Source organism: Orbicella franksi, chromosome 3 (genome assembly GCF_964199315.1).
Source record: "Orbicella franksi chromosome 3, jaOrbFran1.1, whole genome shotgun sequence".
NCBI lineage: Eukaryota > Metazoa > Cnidaria > Anthozoa > Scleractinia > Merulinidae > Orbicella > Orbicella franksi.
In genome coordinates, this window is record NC_138147.1 from 5,978,850 (window position 1) to 5,998,071 (window position 19,222).

At 38.2% G+C, this 19,222-nt stretch overlaps 2 protein-coding genes across 2 annotated transcripts; one reads left to right on the forward strand and one right to left on the reverse strand.

The window, feature by feature from the left end:
• The first annotated feature begins 1,797 nt into the window (after positions 1–1,797).
• Positions 1,798–3,048, forward strand: LOC145482978 (cytoglobin-1-like). Its single transcript, XM_081461606.1, has 2 exons — positions 1,798–2,100; positions 2,757–3,048. The coding sequence occupies exons 1-2, from the start codon at positions 1,855–1,857 to the stop codon at positions 2,901–2,903; spliced, it is 393 nt and encodes a 130-aa protein (XP_081317732.1). The 5' UTR covers positions 1,798–1,854; the 3' UTR covers positions 2,904–3,048.
• Positions 3,049–5,650: 2,602 nt separating this feature from the next.
• On the reverse strand, positions 5,651–19,220 carry LOC145480899 (translocation protein SEC63 homolog). The gene is made up of 22 exons (XM_081459238.1): positions 19,076–19,220; positions 18,827–18,932; positions 18,024–18,138; positions 16,935–17,050; positions 16,461–16,522; positions 14,986–15,044; positions 14,602–14,652; positions 14,354–14,462; positions 13,591–13,685; positions 12,736–12,871; positions 12,068–12,160; positions 11,578–11,723; positions 11,153–11,205; positions 10,592–10,686; positions 10,199–10,284; positions 9,537–9,614; positions 9,194–9,334; positions 8,290–8,534; positions 7,713–7,881; positions 7,528–7,626; positions 6,946–7,050; positions 5,651–6,275 (listed from the first exon to the last, which is right to left on the reverse strand). The coding sequence occupies exons 1-22, from the start codon at positions 19,197–19,199 to the stop codon at positions 6,156–6,158; spliced, it is 2,403 nt and encodes an 800-aa protein (XP_081315364.1). The 5' UTR covers positions 19,200–19,220; the 3' UTR covers positions 5,651–6,155.
• Between the last annotated feature and the right edge of the window lie 2 nt (positions 19,221–19,222).

Below are 19,222 nucleotides of genomic sequence, written 5' to 3' on the forward strand. Positions count from 1 at the left end.
TATGAAAGAAAATGGAAAAACTATTATTTTATAAAAAATACGCCGGCAGTCATGATTGAATGATGATTGTAAAAACAAAGTTTCGTTGATCACGTATACTTTTAAAAGCTTTTTTCAACAAATCTGTGAATAAGTGATAATTTCAATGTCTTGATCATGTCGTAAAATAAATAAGATTGTTACTAATTAGTATTTTGCAACAGTTTTTCACCCGCCACAGTACAAGCAACGTTACATTTGTATTGCCGACGATAAAAGATTGCTCATTCAAATTGGATCATTACCCGAGATCAGAAGATCTTTTAAGCAAAATTAGTCTTTCGTTTTGTTCCGCTGCGGGTCGCTTATTTGCTCATTTACACAATTCAAGTTCGTTGAATGAATACTTAGGCGTGAAATTATTTTGAACAAGTCGAGACATTTAAATGAGCACACTTTCAGTAGTGCTGGCTGCCCTGATCGATCCCCAGGTCGTGACCGATAATAATGAACTAGTACGACAACTAACATCGTCTTCCTTGCTTGGGGGCGAAAGTAAACACGTTTTCCTTTTTCTGTATGCAGCTCAGGGTAAAGTCCAAATCGATTTACTTTTTAGTGCTAGTAAAACCGCGGGGGTTAAGATAAGCAAATTTGTGGGCCGTGCAATTCTGCACGTTTGTCCAATTCGCGACCGATTCAGAGCGCGGGTTTCTCTCATTCGGCGCTAAGTGAAAAACAGTTGACAGGTAGAATGAAATTATTTCGGTGAAAACAGATCATTTTGTGCTTTCTGATTGGAATATTAATAGAAATGTAATTCTGAATCAAATTAGTGTCACATTTGACAAGAGCTTCTTAGGTAGGTACTAAAAATCCCCTGAACTCATTATGTCGAAATTACTTCGCGTGCGAATCTCGGCTTTTAAAATTACTTAACTTTGTTTCTTCACCGTTTAATATCGTGATAGTTCTATAAAAGCCTTACTTATGCGATTTCACTCGGATGAGATGTCAAAAGTTAAAACCCACTTATTTCCGCATTCAGTCATAGAAAGCGCACAGATTTTGATCTTTTTTTGCCTTGTGGGTATGTCTAAATTGCTTGTATTTTCTTCAAAATATTTCCTGCCCTTTCTTTGTTCCAAGGTTCGTAAGGTGGGAGACTTAGTTGGACTATGTTAAGGCTAACAATTTATGTATTAGATAAAGGTCTTGTGTGAATGATTTTCATGATTTCGCTAATTTTATAAGCATAAACTAACTTGTCATTTTCGAAAAAAAAATTATCGGTTTTGTCATTACTAGTTTTCTATTAACAATCTGATTTGGCACATCTCGCAGTTTTTGTCAAATATACTGGCAAAACTCGCAAACTTTCTTGCCTTTGATTTAAGTTAAATTAATATTAAATTGACTATCCTGTGGTTGTGTCGACGCTCCTAGTCCCTGTCCACACTATGCCAGAGATTTCACTCCGAAAACGTGTCAAATGTTTTCCGTCCACACCACGCTCACCGGTCATTTTGGATTCGTGTTTGAGGAAAACTCAGAAAGGGAAATCACGTGATTATCATGACGTCATCGTTTTCGAAAAGCTCCGTTTTCAAAATGTTTCCCGTCCACAATAAAACGCAAAGCCGGCATTTTCAAACTGCGCCGTTTTCGTGACGGATTAGCGCGGACGGTAGGTCTAACCATAGAAATAAAGCTGTGTTTTCAAATTTATCCGGCGTAGTGTGGACGCTGCCTAAATTTACAACGTACGTAAGCATATTTCATTCACCAATCAAACAGCTCGTTCTTGACGATTGAAAATTCAAATTACGGGTATTTTTTGTATTAACCTTCCTGAAATAAAATTTGCCGTATCTGATGATATGTTCACTTCTTAGGCTTTTCGAAAAAGATCCGGGGTTACAAAACATGTTCGCAGAGTTCAGAGAAGTGAAATTAGAGGAATTAGCACGAACAAGGGAACTTCACGGGCACACTGAGCGAGTGATGCGAGCTGTGGAGAACTGCGTGAACGCAATGGACGATCCAGACTCCCTGAGGGCTTACCTGACGGAACTGGGAAGGAGGCACGTGTATCGATCAGCAAAGCCTTCTGTTGGAAACGTAAGTACTACATGAATTGTTTCTCTCAACCTCGTTCCCAGGGTCCTCTCTCTTCGAGGTAGAGAGAGGACCCTGGGAACTAGGTTGCGTTTGTCTGGTCTTCAATGCCAATTCAGTTGTGACGTCCTTTGGTAGGGGCGTAGTGTAAGAGTTGAGGAGTGTGTGTAGTGACGGGGAGGGGGGAAGGAGGGGGATGGGAATTTAATGGATATGGCGTGTCCCGAAACAAACCGACCGTGCGACTTGAGAATGGGTGATCTCTTGGTCCTACTTAGGCGGTGGAGAGGCAAATATTGAGTGAATACAAGGAGTGGACCCTGGCCGGGATCGGAGCTGATCTGTACCCATCAAAGTCCATCCACAAAGTTAACAGACAGTCTACCGCACCAATCAAATTTAGAAGCAAATTACAGTCCGGGAAAAGCGCGGGAAAACGTGTGCGAGCGAGTTACAACTGATTTTGGTTTTACTTCTGTTTGGCTGAGAAAGTCGCGAGGTTTTTAACCAAACATTGGGTTAAGTAGTGTAGAACAAAAAACGAATGTAAATTAGACACCCAAGTGAAAGTCGCTCTAACTGCCAAAGTGCAACTCTTGTATTACATTTCACTCGGAGAGAAATGAGGTAAAGTATTTTATTATCTTTTTCTTCAACAGTTACACCTTCTTTCCAGGGCATTGATATCAACGTTTCAAGAGACTATTCCCAACGACTGGGTTCCTGAAGTAGCTGCGGCCTGGGAAGTACTGTTAAACTACTTCACCATCATGCTGAAGGAGGGAATACGCTCCTCTGTTCAATGACGAGAAAACGTGCTTCATAAAAGAGATGTGTTTCAAGATTTGAATCAAGGAATTGCATGAGATTTCGATAAAAAGATCGTATTTGGATTATTTTTGCTACTTTTTGTCGCTGAATTCTGTACAATTTGTAATAGCTCAGGTGGCTCAAAACAATTTCCAACACTTAGATTTTGATGGGTCATTATGACCACTCTTTATCACTTGATGCTACAATCATGGTATCAAAAAACTGCCCAATCATTGGTGAACACGTTGTTATCATTTTCGTGACACAATAGGTTACCATAGCAACAGTATGACCTCCTAAAAACACCTTTGATTACAGCTTTAGGGACTTATAATTCAAAAACGGCACGGTGAATTTTTTTTTATATTATCAACTTTGATAAGTATGATAAGATGCAACTATTGGCAAAGTTCAAAAAAATTTTATAGTTAGGGTTCAGAACCACCTTAAATTTTCGAAAATTTTTGCTGGAAACTGTTTTGAGCCACAAATAAAACTTTGTAAAAAAGAAGGAAAAAAGCCAACTTTGAAGAATAATTTCTTCGTTCTAAATCAAAGAAACACAAGTGAAAGTTTAAGAGAACGAGAAATGCTTTGGAAATGCACCCCACACCCCCCATTTTAACGATTCCACAGCTATTTCGAATTCTACCTTCCAAAGTTTCACGACTGTTTAATCGACACATGTAGAAAATATCTTTAATTCACACAAGAAAAAACCCTAGAGAGCCTTTTCGTGTTTTCTATTGAATTTATCTTAGCACACTTCTTCAGTCAATCAGGGCTTGTTTTCTCTAGGCTTGTTAGGAACACAACTGAGGCCAAGGCCTTACTAATGTGTTTTCAGAAGTCTCCATTTTCATGTCAAAGAAAACGAAGCAAACGACTTTCATCCACACTAGCGTTTTCGTGTTGTTTTGTCCTGTCCACACTATTGCGTTTTCATACGGAAGCGCATACTTTTTTATGCATTTTCGTCTAAAACGCCCGAAAACGCTGATGGAAGCAGTATATCACGTTTTTTTCGTCACCGCTTTCTAAATTAAGTATACTGCGAGCAGTCTCTCTTTTCCTCGAAAACTGTGGGGAAGAGCGCAAAGCGAACGTGACTGTGAGTGTGACCTGCGGCATCGCCGCAAGCATGTCACGCTAACAATCACGCTAACAATCACGCTCGCACGCTTACTTGTTTTGCGTTCTTCCCCACGGATTTTCGAGGAAAAGAGAGACTGCTCGCAGTCTATAAATTAAGCCTCCGTTTTCACCTGTCTACACTAGAAACGGAGCATTTTCAAAACGATGCGTTTTCAAATGACATCACTTTCGAAACCGATTTCGAGTCTCCATTTTCATCAACGCTTTCGAATCAATTGTACTTTCTCGAAAATACAAGTGACAAGTAGGATATTCCATGGAACAGGGAAGTGTTGCATAACTATATTATACCGCGCAATGGAAAATACAAACACGGTCATTACAGGGCACGATGGGAAGGTTGAGTGTATAACGGCTTTCCCGTATTCTGATTGGCTGTATCTATGCTATGGTTTAAATAATATGCAGCTGCACACTCCAGAAAATTGGTTAACGAACGATTTAATTTAATGATTTTAATACAGACATCTACTTAGGAGTAAAACGTTTTTAATTTTGCGAAATAGTCTCCGTTGTTCGTTGAGTTCGCGACACAGGTCAAGCGACGTTTTTCATCCCAAAAATGGCTGTAAGGGTGACAAACAAGACAATAGACTGTTTACAACCCTCTATTTTCTAGTGTTTTCATTCGATCGCTGAACACGCGGATGGAATCGCGAGAGAACGGGACGCTAGCGCAAAACGGGAGACTTGGCGGGAAAGGAGGTGGAAAATGCAAATAATAGCTTCGCTCGCCTCCCCGCCCCCACCCCTCTTGTGCTTCGCGTGCGTTAAAAAATAAAGAGACTGTGAACAGTCTAACAAGATAATACTAACACTACCCTCCCAGGTCACAACTAGATTCCTTAAACCCGTTTCCACATGATCGCCACACACACGTCAGGTTGTATATTATTTGGTGCACGTTTTCAAAACAGAGAGAAAGTTTATAACTTTGAGGAAATGTGATGAGCTTACTTCACGCTAAACGACCAACATCCAAGAACTGCACTGAATGTCAGCGGTCACATGTAAACCATACCAGTGCTTAGACAAAGATCCGTCACATGGTAGGTTTATATGTAGCGCGTGATCTATTACTTTGTCCAACGAACATGTGATGTGAACATGTGATGTTCAGCTGGAACAGCTCATATTGAGTAGGGTCAAGGACATGTACGTTATCCCAATATGTTTTCTTAGCTATTTTGTTTTTTACTTTTTTTTACTTTGCACACGAATTCCGTTCAAACATTGTATTCTATTTGCTGTTTGCCTAAAGTACAGTAGCAAGAGGGCGGTGTAAATTGGTCATTTTTGAGTCTTCAATAGCCAATGACATTTTCCTTGTTATTACGACTTAGATTCCAATGGTTCAGTCAAACTGCCTACGGGCTTCTGACGTCTAATACAAACTACACGTATTTAAAGAGATTTACCAATGGAATAAAATATAATAAAATATTCACTCTCTTTCAAAATCGATACTCTCTTCAGAATAAATACTACTTTACCACCCATTGTCTGGGGACACTTGAGTAAGAAAGGGTCCAAACCTTCAGAGCATTGAGTTGAGCACTTCTACAGATAAGTTGGGGGGGGGGGGGGGGGCGGTGCCGCCATACGGAGAATATACCACAATCTGATATGTCAAGTTACAACACAAGAAATACCGTAGGGTAAATTTATGGCCATTAAATGTGCCCTACTGTATTTCCGAAGTTAATTGTTCTAGCTTTGCAGATTTTGACTGGAATAACAACAGCGTTTTAGTACACCGTGTATCGCGTGGCTCTCTGCACTTAAGCGTTTCAACAGAGCGAACATCTTGGCGTTTTTAAACTGGAATTACTATATCAGTATTCTCTGACAGAGAAGTACATAACCAAACACAACAATTTACCGATTAGGGGTACAAATCGTCAAACTAACAAATCAGCTCTGAAGAAAGTCCTCAAAAATCGTAGCTAGATGAAAAGGTCAGGCTTCTGTGAATAGTTCAGTACACACCCCTCTTGAAGTCCCTACCCCAAATTTTCAGGAAGCATTCTCTCACGAGCGGGGTCTACAAACTCCAGAGGGAAGCAGCAAATTGATTTAGTTATTTGTCTTTAGTCGCTATATTCTTCTTCTTCACTCTCTCCACTCTCCTCTATGTCATCTTTATCCTCGTCATCCGAATCAAAGTCCCATTGTTTCGTCTTGACCTCTTTTGCTTCCTCTACGTTGATCTGAAAACGTTTGCGGAGTGCCTTTAGTATATTTCATCAGGGTTAAAGATGGTGCAAAAAAGAAAATCAAATAGGTCAATAGAGATCAGCTTCACTAACTCTACAGTGGTTTTCCCTTAATTTTGTTGGTTTTTGTGTATTTCTAAGAGTTAGGCCGAGGAAATAAACGCGAACCTCAGTAGACGAAGCCAGCCACTTAACACATTTTGCTTAGTTGTAAGATTGAAAATTTCCTCTAAATTAAAACTCTAAAACGCTCACACAAAATTTTAACCAAAAACAGATAAGGTCTTTGTACTGATATCGAAGGATAATGGTAGTTCTATTCAAATTTCCCAATTCGATGTAACCAAAGTGATGGGCCCCGGCCACAAGGTAGAAAAGCGGCTATGTTGGATGCCGAACTTCATCACTGGGACATCGAAAACAAAGAAGAGTCGAGCTTGACTGGTTGAAGTCGCTTTGCATTCTTTTGCCATCCACCATGGTAGATTCACCATGTGACCAGTTCATGCAAAGGGTCCATTTGGGTCCTCTCAACTGGTACCTAGCTGTACAATTAGGTGTTGGTAGTGCTACAACTCCCCCCGGATTGAACTGGATAGACGAATGTCCCAGCTCAAAGTCCCAAACCAGTTAACAAGCAGAGTACACAAAAAAAATTACTCACGTTGAAATTCTGATGAACATCGAAGTCTAAGTAAGAGTCGGATCGTAACGTGACAGTGTAATGATACGTTTTGGCTTTGTGAGGAGCTTGAAATCTCAGATCCACCTAGAAAGAGTGAAGACAGCAACCTGTTTAGTCTTCTTATGCTTCTTCACGCAGTCCAGAATTGTTTGACAAGCCCAAACGACGACTGCGTACGACACTAAGATAGTACATATCACCTAAATCACGTACAAGTAAACAAGCTCTCCTGTTTGAAAGCTCAGTATTACACAAAAGAGCTTTGCATTACCCTGTGGACAGTTCACAATGTTCTATAAGCTGCGACAGCTTGGCAAAGTCACCAGAAAACGCCTCTCCTAGACAGGTCAGGGAATTTTGTTCTCAACAATCCAAAGTAAAGTTATTCGCCTTATGTAGCCTGAAATGTCAATTGTGATGTCACTCAAACAATAACACTGGTTTGAAGGATGAAGAGACGCTGATATTTCAGGCTACGTCTCTGTTGAGATGTCGTTTAGACACCTAATCTACCTCTTTCGTATGACGAGAGTAAAGATTGCGTGACAGGTCACACTCTACCTTTTCTTCCTCTTTTAGGTTAAATATCTGTTGAGGTGGTGTTATGAGCTCTATTTTCCTGCGATCCGTGACATATATCCACCACCACTCTTGCTTTTCCTGTAGAAATAGCAACAAAAAAAGAAGTGAAAAAAGTTGAACTAGCCTCACTTCGAAAGGACAACAATATTCCAATCGGTTCGTACCTCTGGGAAATAAGGTGCATGGACAATATGACTTTCTTTCGACTTCGGATCCAAGATAGGATCACGGCCCTTGACGTCGGCTTGCAGTCGGTCCCACTCGGCCTCGTCTTCGGATTCCCGAGCGCTAGCGTCTTCTTGGGGAGCGTCACTGTCCTCATCTTCACCGAGGCTAAAGCACAAAGGCATTAGAAAGGTATTCAAAAAACTGTTGCATGAATTAAGGGTGAAAACTTCTCTTGTAAGGGAGGAGAGATTTGTTGGGTTGGTCTGACTGACATGGTAGATAGTTAGAGCAAGAAAATACAGGTGGCACGTGGGATATTCCATGATATACCACTCGAAAACGTTGCATAACTAGTACTTATCGCCTGCAGTCTGGCTCCAAATTACTTCAATGTCAGCGAAGTCATAATAGGAAACATAATCTGACGTTGTGTCGGCGTAGTAATCTAAGAATATTCACAACAATATTTTCAGCCTAAAATGGGCAGAAACATATATTCAGTCTGGGCCGGAAAAACAATATTCTTATATAAAAAAAAGAGTGTAAATGTAGAAGGACCAACTGAAATAATACCTGCTACTATCCAGATCAGACTCGTCTTCATAAGGTTTTCTTTTCGGTTTCTTGATCTCTTCAATCTTGTCGTTTGTTTCTTCTTCTTCAGCACCGTCTTCATCATCTTCATCCTCGTCTGCTTCTTCCTTCTCCATCTCCACATCTTCATCATCATCTTCCTCTTTGTCTTCATCTTCTTCCCGCTTGGTCGCCTTGTTTTTGGTCTTCTTTCCACTTGGCTCCTCTTTTTCTTCGTTGGTTTTCTGAGAAAGTGATGAAATACGAACATTCGAAATCATTCAGATTTTCAACCTCGTTCCCAGTGCCTCTCATCTTCCCGCTGCGGTAGGGCGGGAAGATGAGAAACCTGGGAACGAGGTTGTCAGATTTTATGTACACTTATTGAAAAGCACAGGCACAACGTTTGTTTCCACATGTTACCGAATGTTTTGGATTCCAACTTAAGCAGCCCAGCCCTTCCTTGCAACCATTACTTCGCTTTTCATGCTACGCTTCTATGCAATATTGGTATGAATCTACTAGCGTTCTGTCACAAATGCCGTTCTCTGATTGGCTACGCTACTCACTATCTATTCTGTGCTAGATGGTGAGTAGCGTAGCAGTGTGCCCTTGTTAACAAAATGACAGCAGCTTCTTGGCGTTTTCGAAGTGTCTATGAAGAGGATTTAGATAAAGTTTTGAACTACTAGTAGATTTATACTAAAACAATTAGATTATTCGCTCTCGATTTCTATCGCGCGATAGCTGACTCGGGTTGCACCCTCGTCAACTATCACGCGATAGAAATCTCGAGCTCATAATCTAATTGTTTATTAGCAGCGTTGTTTGACACTGGCTGTCAGGGAGACAAGTGAACAGCTGACTGAACAATAAAATCGTAGTTTTATCACAATATCCTCACCTCTTTCTCCTCTTGTGACGTTTTCTTCTTAGGCTGTTGTTTCACGGGTTTTTTCTTGGGCTGTTGTTTTTGTGGCTTGGCTTTTTTGCCTTTCTTTTTGTTTTTCTGCCAAACCTTCTGTCCACCTGCCTGGGGTGATCCCTGCAGTAATTTTAAAATCATTGCAATTTTTATCATGATTTCATTGCAATTTTAGATAATAAACACTTAAAATTCCTACTGGGAAGTGACAAGAAAATTTCTGTCATATTGCATACAATGCATACAAAGGACTACAAATGCAAAAATTTAAAAACAATTATTATTAACAGAGGATTACTAATAGTAAATAGTAGTAATCTACCTTCGGTTCCACTGTATCATTTGGGTGAACACTCTCAAGGGGCGGCAGATCATCTAAATCATCCTCCTCAAAGAATTCCTACAAGAATAAATCATATGATGAAATGTTGAGGGGCACAACATTAGCTGAAAGCAGCACAATAAACCATCTGGACCTTTCATGGTCCATGGTTTCCTCTATTTCAGGGCTGTGATTACATTCTGTAACCTGTAAAACCTGTTATGGCTGAGTCTGCTTGATTGGCCCTTGATGCTATGGGTGAAATTGCTTGTTGTTGATAGAATTTACCCACAAAGTAACAAGTTTGTTATGGTTGTGAAGAATAAACTTACAGGCGACTCAAAACTTAATCACGCCCTGTATTTCTCAAACAAAATGAAAAGAAATCTTTAAAAGAATACTCAACCAAACTTAGGAAACGTGGCAGATTTTGCTTGTGAAAACTAGCTTCCACTTAGTGGCATAAAATGTCATTCGTCTTCTACCCTCACCCCAAATCCAACTTAAGGCTACAGTAATGCCAGTATCAAGCTACCTGGCCTGACAGATACCATTTGATAAAAAAAATTTTAAGTCTCCCAACCAAAAAATAGACAACAGCAGGCTTCAATATGCACGTACCACAATAACACTACTACAGTTTTAAACCAAAAGGAGCTCACCCCAAGGTTTCGTCTTTTTACTGTAACTGACACAGTCACTATTGAACCAGTTGTAATAAGACCTGCATCGTCTTCATCATCAAGGACTGTGAAAAAAAAAAAACATCTTGAACTTCAACTACATACTGTAAATCATGAGACTTAACAGCAATCTATTAACTACTAAAACATACTAAAACAAAACTGTCCCAACGGTACTGTTGCTATCTAAATTGATACTAATTCCTAATCTTTCTGCTTCAACTTGAAATCTAGGCCAAAAAAATACATCTGACTGTTCCATATGGACTCTTTATAATATATAAAATTCTTGAAATCTAAATGATAATAACAAGAGATGCGTGGCAATGCATTGCACAATTTAGCAGCATTAGCGTTAGCTAATATACTCACCATGTGGTTTAACTACCATATCAATGACAGGAAACATGGAGCAAACATTGATCACGTCTTCATACTGTTCGCCAGTCAGGTTCCTTAAAAGGGATCTGAAATACAGTAAAACCTCGTTAATATGGTCACCAATGGACCTTGAAAATTAATGGGGTAGGGTCAAATTTCATGACTAGTCTACATTGAGCGAAGTCTTAACAGACATATCACAATTGCACTTTTAAACAACTGTCCTTTAATAAGCATCCAGAAAACAGATATAATTTTGAAAAAATTGAAACTTCAATCAGTACATATGATAATTTATTAACAATGGAAAGATAAACATAACCAAAAAGCATCACTTAACCAAAAAGCAGCTTGCTGTTGATAAACATCAGCTACGCGCCCTAGCCTTTTAAAAACGTTTCTTAGAAAAGAGCTCCGCATAATTTATGGATCATTAATGTGCCAAAAGCCATGACAAGAAAATATACCATTGATATAGGCAAGGTACACAAGAATAACAGGAATTCCACTATTGTGATAATTGTTTGTAACAGGTACATTTGTGTAACTAACCTCCTGTCTTCATCTTTCATGGATGCCAGCTGTCTAATGGAACGAACACTCCTCTGTGTGCAAAGCGTAAAGAAATAACGTCATGATCAACTTGCAAAGATTGACATACATGTAGACTACCTTAAAGGAGTAAAATAGGCTGGAGTAATCCATAATTAATAACACCTGGAGGCAAACTTGTGTAAGAGGCCACCGGCAGGCCATAAAATGGTTTGTGTAAGACATTGTTATGTTATTTACAGTCAAAAGGTATGTAATTAGTACAAATGGCTTCATCTGTATGATTGTACAGCTCCAGAACCACACAATAATAATTATTAGTCTTTGATGCCAGACAACAAGACAGTCACAGAATTTCAATATGAAAGCTCTGTACTTAATAATTTCATGATAGACTACTGACTTGGAAATGATCGTTACTATACCTTTTTAGTGTTGAAATGTCGTAAATTCTCCTGATTAAGATGTGGTAGTTGTAACAAGGGAGACTTATTGTCCCAGAGTCCCTGTATCACCATTTGACTTACACGTATACAGTTCTCAAGTGTCTCAAGTCGTGGCATGTTTTGGGCTATAGAGACAACAAGTAAACAAACAGGTAACCATGGTTATATGATCACAATTTTATCAGTAAATCGATCACTTTAAAAATGTTACGCAGTAATGCCATATTGGGAATTCACTAGCATCCAAGTGAATTTGTACAAGTAGTTTATCCATTTTATGTATTAGGGATTATGCTGTACAACTGTACATCTGTACATGTACAACACAAAACACAACTTGTATAAGGTGCACCTTCCATGAAGAAGTTATTTACATGCATATCTTGGGAGGTCTATAAGCTAAGAATGGAGGCTAAAAAAGAGAGAATTTGATAAGCAAACTTCAAAATTAATGGAAGTTTCCACTTACTTCGTCCAGCTTTAGCCATAGCTATAAGCTGTCCTACACAATTGACCATTTCTTGGATGAGGAATGGACTCTTCTGCAGCACTAGATCAAGGTCTAGGACAGAGAAAATACAAATTGTGATATAGTCGGCAAAACTGTTAAGTCCAAAAACAAAAAATGGTATACATTTTTATTATATGAATAAATTCAATCATTGCTGCAGGTACACAAGATTCTGTGCAGTGCATTTATTGGTTGACAGCATATTACCTTTAGTTAACTCTAGTAAGAAGACACTGAAAACTATTTTGAACTTTTAATTCATTCAAGAAATGAGTAGAAAATTCTCTCTGATTATTTTCTGCGAGTTATAGAAACTTTTTGCGTAAGTCTTGGAGAGCTCAAACAAGCTGTGAAAACAGCTAACCAACTTCAGGCAAAATTTATGAGGAGCCCAAAGGTCCCTAACCATGCAATCCTGGTTGCCCAGCACTTAAGCTTATATGAGAAAAGTAAGTTTTTCAGTTGCCAAAAGGCAAAAGTTAGTCACCTGTGGTACCTGGGTGCTTCTAGAGCATAGCCTTGAACTTCCTACTAACTTTCAGTTGATACCCTGGCCAATGGGTCGGTTAGGGCATCTGTCAAATTTTCTTGACCATGAATACCCTGTGAAATCCCTAGAACCTTACCTGTTTTGAGTGTGATTCTGGGAAGCTCTAACCGTGACAAGTGAGCATGGATCAGAGCTCTTGCCTTGATGCTGTAAGGGTAGCACAGGGGCGGCTCTTTATTTTTATCTCCAAGGTTGGGCAGGTCACGCATCAACTGAAAACAACAAAAACATTAGCTACATGTATTTATTAGTTATTTATTTCATTTACTGTTACAGTCATACTGATTTCATTTAGCACTCAGACTGAGAGCACTACTTACTTTTGGTAGCCCAAGGGAGGGCACTTAGTGGAGGAGTGGGGTTGGGGGGTAGTACACTTATAGGGGTGGGGTACTTAATTCTTTTTGAATGCATGTACATCTAAATTTGATAAACAATAATTAAAAGAAAAACAACAGGTAATTAAACGCAACAAATGTAACAGCAGGGATTCTGATAGTCATACTGTTTAAACTTACATTCAGATGAGAAAGAAGACTTCATAATATTCAATAGTCTAATCAGTGTACTATATTCTTTGGCACTGTCTTGAATGTCACTCACCATGGGAGCTCTTATTGAACGGGGTACTTCTTGGAATAAGAGCACTTATTGAAAGAATTGACACTTGAGGGTGGGGGATGCACTTCCTAGAAGGAGGGCACTCAATTGAATCATGGTACAGCCAAAAATGCAGAACTTTGTATTTTGAGTGATCTAGAGAGCACACTTTAAGTGAGCAAAAGCCATCTTCAAAGGAACTACCTGGGGTGAGTGGAAAGAGGTGACCTTTAGAATAGCCCAGTCCTAGCCAAACTAGCGAGAAAAAAGTTTTTGTACTGGATTAAATCTCTAAATTCAATTACACCACAACTGCATAGGCAGGTCCTACCTCTGGTAATTCTATATTATCACTTGGTCTCTCCTGAATGTCATTATTGTGACCTTTTTCAAATTCCAAGGATCCAGCCAAAATCATTAACACACCTACAAAAAAGAAACTATTACTTAAAACATATACAGTGTTGGTTTTTATTATCCAACTACAGCAAATACCATCCAAATAACAGTTCAAGTATACAGCGATATTGTGTAGTTATTTGTACAGTAGGAAACCTGTTTGCCATACAGGTTGGTGCGCACACGCAAAACTGTCACACTCTCCCTCTTTCGTTGATAAATTTATTGACTACACCAGTAGGATAATAAATCTCTCATTAGAAGTTTTGGTGTATAGTATCACTTTATATTTTTACTCGTTGTTTGTATTTTGACTCGCCCTACAGGCTCGTCAAAATACAGCACAATTCATAAAAATATACAGTGATACTACATGCCAAAACATCTAATAAGATATATGTATTGTAATATTTACACAGTTATCTGTGACACAAATTACTCAGGGGTTTCATTAAGGGCCGGGCACCGGACAAATTGACCAGCTGAGAGGATGGTTTTGTCCAATTTTGACCATCTCGGGGAAATTTCTTCTTATAAAGAAATTCAGTTCAAAAGGTTTTGCCCTGTGAAACCAGTTGCCTTCCAGCTGAAAATGTTATTGAAACCACTGATTACTGCTCTTTATATGCACGCATGCAGGTTTAATGTATGAACATTGGATTTTTAAACATGGTTGACTCTTCTTCGTTACATACGTTTAGTCTGCATGGTAGGTGTCTTGTGAAAGAAGTAGTAGTACAGTTGAGTAGTATCCAGTAGAATCTGTTCACAGCTGTACTGAATTGACTTGTACCACCAGGTTCCCTGATGAAAAAGAAAAAAGAAAAAAGAAAAAGAAAATAACAGGAAAATGTATTTAACCTAAATTTAAGTCTTACTTAGTCTTGTTGGTTAAGCAGAATTATGGCAAATGTTATAAATACATCGCAGTATTTTTGCTTACCACTGCAATTGGGAGAATCACCATAAAAGCAAGTCCATAAGCTCCCAATACCTAATGTAAAGAACGGAAAAGCAATAAGAAGGTGTTGGACTGAAGGTGAAAAAATAGACTATTTTTTAACACTTTCAAATTTTGAAAACCATTTATACATGTACAGTTACTGCTAAGAAAAGAAAAAACAATAGGTTAGCTCATACACACTAATCAGGCATACGCGTATATACTGTATACGCGTATGTGCGTATATGCATACGCGTATACGCATATTGGGCTGATGCGAATTACGCGCATATTTTGGTTCGGATATATCTGAGCTGCACTGTAGATGATGATTATAGAATGTAAGATAAATGAAATCATAACATTTTTTTTTGTTTAACTAACCCACATGGAGTTTTCCTTGCTTACAAGCCAGGAGGGCAAAGCTATACCGAAGCTTGTTGCTGAAAGACATGAGAAATGTGTTACAAATTAAAACAGTAAGTAACCTTTTCAGCAACAGTTTCAACTAGTCTCCTATTATACTTTAAATTTTCGATTAGCCTTCTCTCCCTCCACCACTGCTGGGAGTCAAGACAATAAATTATTTCAAGGTAACTAATATTTTACAGTGCGACTACTCTAACCAAGGCCACCCCGAAAAATTTTCTACAAATTTAATGAATCAAAATCGTGGAGGTTACCAATAGTTTTCCAACAAATTATCCAAAATGACCACAAATCTGTTGCCTTTGTAATGTAGAGCTTGATCACATGGATAATTTGTTGCAAAACTACTGTTATCCTCCAAGATTTTTATTAGTTTAATTTGTGGAAAATTTTGTTGGGTGGCCTTGGTTGGAGTAATAACACCGTAAAAATTATTCAATGACCAAATGAAATATTGGTTGCATTCAGTTGTTACCTTTTAGTGGCAATTACGTTTACAAAATATCTGATTGAAGATTACAAATAAGTGCCCCCTCCCTCACCCATCTGGCCTTCTTCTCACTTATAAGCCCCATCTCTATTCATCTTAAAAACAAATACCATAATGGGATTTGAGGTGGCTGGTAACAGTCCAATACTACCACTGTTTATCAAGTGATGCTCCAACATAGGTATCACATAAATGCCCAATTATTTGGAAACAAGTTGTGGTGTTACCAAAGCAACAATAAACCCTGTTTAAAACACCCTTAATTTAGCTTAAAGTGCCCATAATTCGAAAATGGCTCGGTGAAACCTTTTTTAATCTCTGAATTTTGATAAGCATGATAAGAGACACTGTTAAAAAATAAAATTTAAAAATTCTGTGGGTAGGGTTCAGAGCCACCTTAAAGTTTTGAACAGTTACGGTAGCTCTGGATCTTATCTACAGAATTTTTTTAAACTTTGCAAAAAGTGTATCTTATCATGCTTATCACAATTTGATAAATGATAAAAAAAAGGTTTCGCGGAGTCATTTTTGAATTATACACACTTAAAGCTAAAATTAAGGGTGTTTTTAACAGGCCATATTATTACTTTGGTAACCATTATACCATGAAGATGACTACAACTTGCTTAACAATGATTGTGCATTTATGTGATACCAATATTGTAATATTCCTTGACAAAGGGAGCTGGTATTGACCAGTCAAAGTGCAACTGCTGGAAAGAATGAGAAACTATTACCAGCCACCTTGAATTAGTTAACGGAATTCAAATTTAAATAAATTTCACACCTAAAAGTTAAGGTACATATTGTACAGGTGTAATACCCTATTCAATATTCACATCAACTTTAATGAATAACATTTCGACTAATATTGCTGCAAGTTCATGTCAAAAGAGTCTAAGGATAACATAAGCTGGAGTTTTTTTTAATCTTTACATACCTCCCGGTCCGTCAGGATTACCATGCTCTTCCCAATTTTTTCTTGATTCCTCATTTGTTAGCCTGTTAAAGAAAACTAAAACTTCAACAAACATTTCAGGAACAAAAAAAACAACAACAACAACAACTCTTGTGTATTGCCACTAAAGACCTTTTGTCATAAAGGTGAGATGGAGCAAAACATAGAAGAGTACATTATTTAGATAGACCAATGTACTATTACAATATAGGCCACTGACTTCAATGATTGGTTTAAGTTCAATCTAAAGAAAGGAAGGACATATTTAAAGAAAACAGGAATGAAATATGCATTCTCTAATAACTTCTCCTAGCATAGAGACAGTGATTGAAGAAGACAGATTTTCTAAGAACTTACTAGTAATTTTAATCCCCTAAATATGCTGGTTCAAATCTATACATACCGGTAATTAAGTAATATGTCAAACAACCAGGACTAGGAAATTACGACACTCACGCTTCATAAGCCTTTGCTATTCTCATGAACTTCTGTGGGTCACCTGTGTCCTTATCAGGATGGTATTTCATACTTAGTCGCCGATACTGCCGTCTAATATCTGCTGTTGTTGCGCCCTAAAGGATTCAGATTTTAGTCTTGATATAGTCTTGATAAGTACCTTTGTATTTTACAGCTATACATAAATCTAAATAAAATGATAATGAGAGCAACTGATGATAGAGTTCTCACAGCTACATTGTATCAGCTATGTTGTGTATTTTATTAAGAGAATGCAATGCTTACAATGTTATAATACGAAAAAAATCATTCATGTCTGGAGTGAAGACTGATTCTCTCCGAGTGTAGTGAACACAGAATGTTTTAGGGTAGTGGATGCAAGTTTTTGCTAAACCTTTATGCACACTCTCTGGGCAAGTGTCTTCACCTTTTCTGCGATTTGTTTTTGGAGGTCACTTTGATGGCAATGTCTCACATACCCTTAGAATAACATAAAGTAAACTGTTGTCAGACTTTCAGTGCAAAGAAGCCTCAGATCAAAGTAGTGAATCTAACTATGAATTTGAGGCTACATATATCTTTGAACCTTCTGGCCCTTTGTAGCACTGTCCATAACCAGAATAAACAAAAACTGTGACTGATGATTATTTTTTGGCAAGACATTGCAGCTCAGTGGTTAGCAAATTGGAATTCTAGACTTATCAAGTGGTCTAAGTTTGAAGACTAGGCAAGGTAGTGTCCTATAATTCAGGTTACCTCTCTCTAGTTAGGAGTGTAAGTCAGAGCATGAACAGTTACTCTTGCAATACTTGACAAAATATGGAGGGAGATTACTGTAGCCTATGGAGGACAAGGCTCCTCTTGACTAGAAATTCAGGTTCAGTCAAAAAAGTTATTTATTATACTCTGAAATACCAAACAACACCACCCCCATCTTCTCCAGTCCCTAGAAGTACCAATTAACCATCCAGGGGGAAGAGGGGGGGTGGGGGAAGGGGGGAATAAAGAAAGCACACAAAGTGGGACTACCTCTAGTGGAATGAGAAACTTTGGCACCATTAGAGAGTGGAGAAGTCTGCCATGACTTACCCTATCTAACTCTAGCACAGCGTACGGATCATACTCGGTGAAGTCTTTCTCAAACTGAGAGATCTTATAAGCTCCAACGAAAAACAAAACCCAAAGAACTGCTAAAACTGAAAGACTGAAAATGGCAAGTAAGAGTTAAAATTATATGAGCAGATTACGGGTGTACTCATTGAATAATAATTACAGAAATCTATTTCAGTTTAATGTGAACACTTTTGAGGTTCCAGTTATATTGAGGAGTAAACATGTTGCACAATATTTTTCCTAAAAATATTCCTGCTAAAAATTGGACAATCTCTCCGGTTTCCTAGCAAACATTTGCTGGTATGAGAAAAACGTTTAATACAGTTGTCATTCCCGTAACTGCCTCCCTTCAGAGTGACTTTCCACTTGTTAGCCAAAACAGTTGTAGGTAAATATTATTTCTGCTAGTAAGTGTAAAGAATGTATTTTTAAGCTACATCATAACTTAACTTGGGCATGAAAATTATGTAAAGAAGTCAATATTAAATAACAAGCTTGAATTTAAAAGAAGTGAATATAAGGCTTCTGAAACTTGGATATGTACAAACTGAATTGAATCTTCTCAAATTTCATGGCGTCGTGTTTCTTTTTTTTTTTTTTTTGGTAAAATAGTGTAACAATAACAAAACAAAATTGATAAAACCGTTTCGCTTTCAAAACAGCAAAATTACTCCATTATTTCTCTGAGTCTTACAAAAAGATAATCTCAGGACTAAAATACACGTCATTCCTAACGAGATCGAGCCGGCCATATGACTGGCAGATTGAATTGGACTTACCTCGCATAGCGGATACTTTTTGATTTCGGCTCTTTTTTTCGTAAAAGCTCTCGTTTTTCTACGCAGGGTGGACATCTACATATCTTAACGGCTCTTTTCTGATCATCTGAAATGTGAAGACAAGAACCACGTCAAAACGTGGGGAAAAAAGCGTCAAAAAGGCACATCACTGGTAAACAGCTGAGTGAGAGAAAATACCGGAAGTTTACAGTTGCCGTGTGGTAACTAGTAAGACATTTCTATACTTACCTGGTAATTTTGTGATCTTCCAGACATAATAGGTTACGGGTACGAGGACTATACCAAAGAATGATATAAGGAAATAATAGAAAGTGGTGCCTTTTTCATCGTACTCGAATTGAGCGCCGGCCATGTTGGTTTTAGAAGAAAGAAACC

Coding starts and splice junctions, on each gene's coding strand:
- LOC145482978 (XM_081461606.1), top strand. CDS start 1,855: ATGATATGTTCACTTCTTAGGCTTTTCGAAAAAGATCCGGGGTTACAA. Junction 2,101..2,756: donor CAAAGCCTTCTGTTGGAAAC/GTAAGTACTACA, acceptor TTTCTTCAACAG/TTACACCTTCTTTCCAGGGC.
- LOC145480899 (XM_081459238.1), bottom strand. CDS start 19,199: ATGGCCGGCGCTCAATTCGAGTACGATGAAAAAGGCACCACTTTCTAT. Junction 10,285..10,591: donor TATGGTAGTTAAACCACATG/GTGAGTATATTA, acceptor TTTTTTTCACAG/TCCTTGATGATGAAGACGAT. Junction 7,882..8,289: donor TCTGATCTGGATAGTAGCAG/GTATTATTTCAG, acceptor TTTGTGCTTTAG/CCTCGGTGAAGATGAGGACA.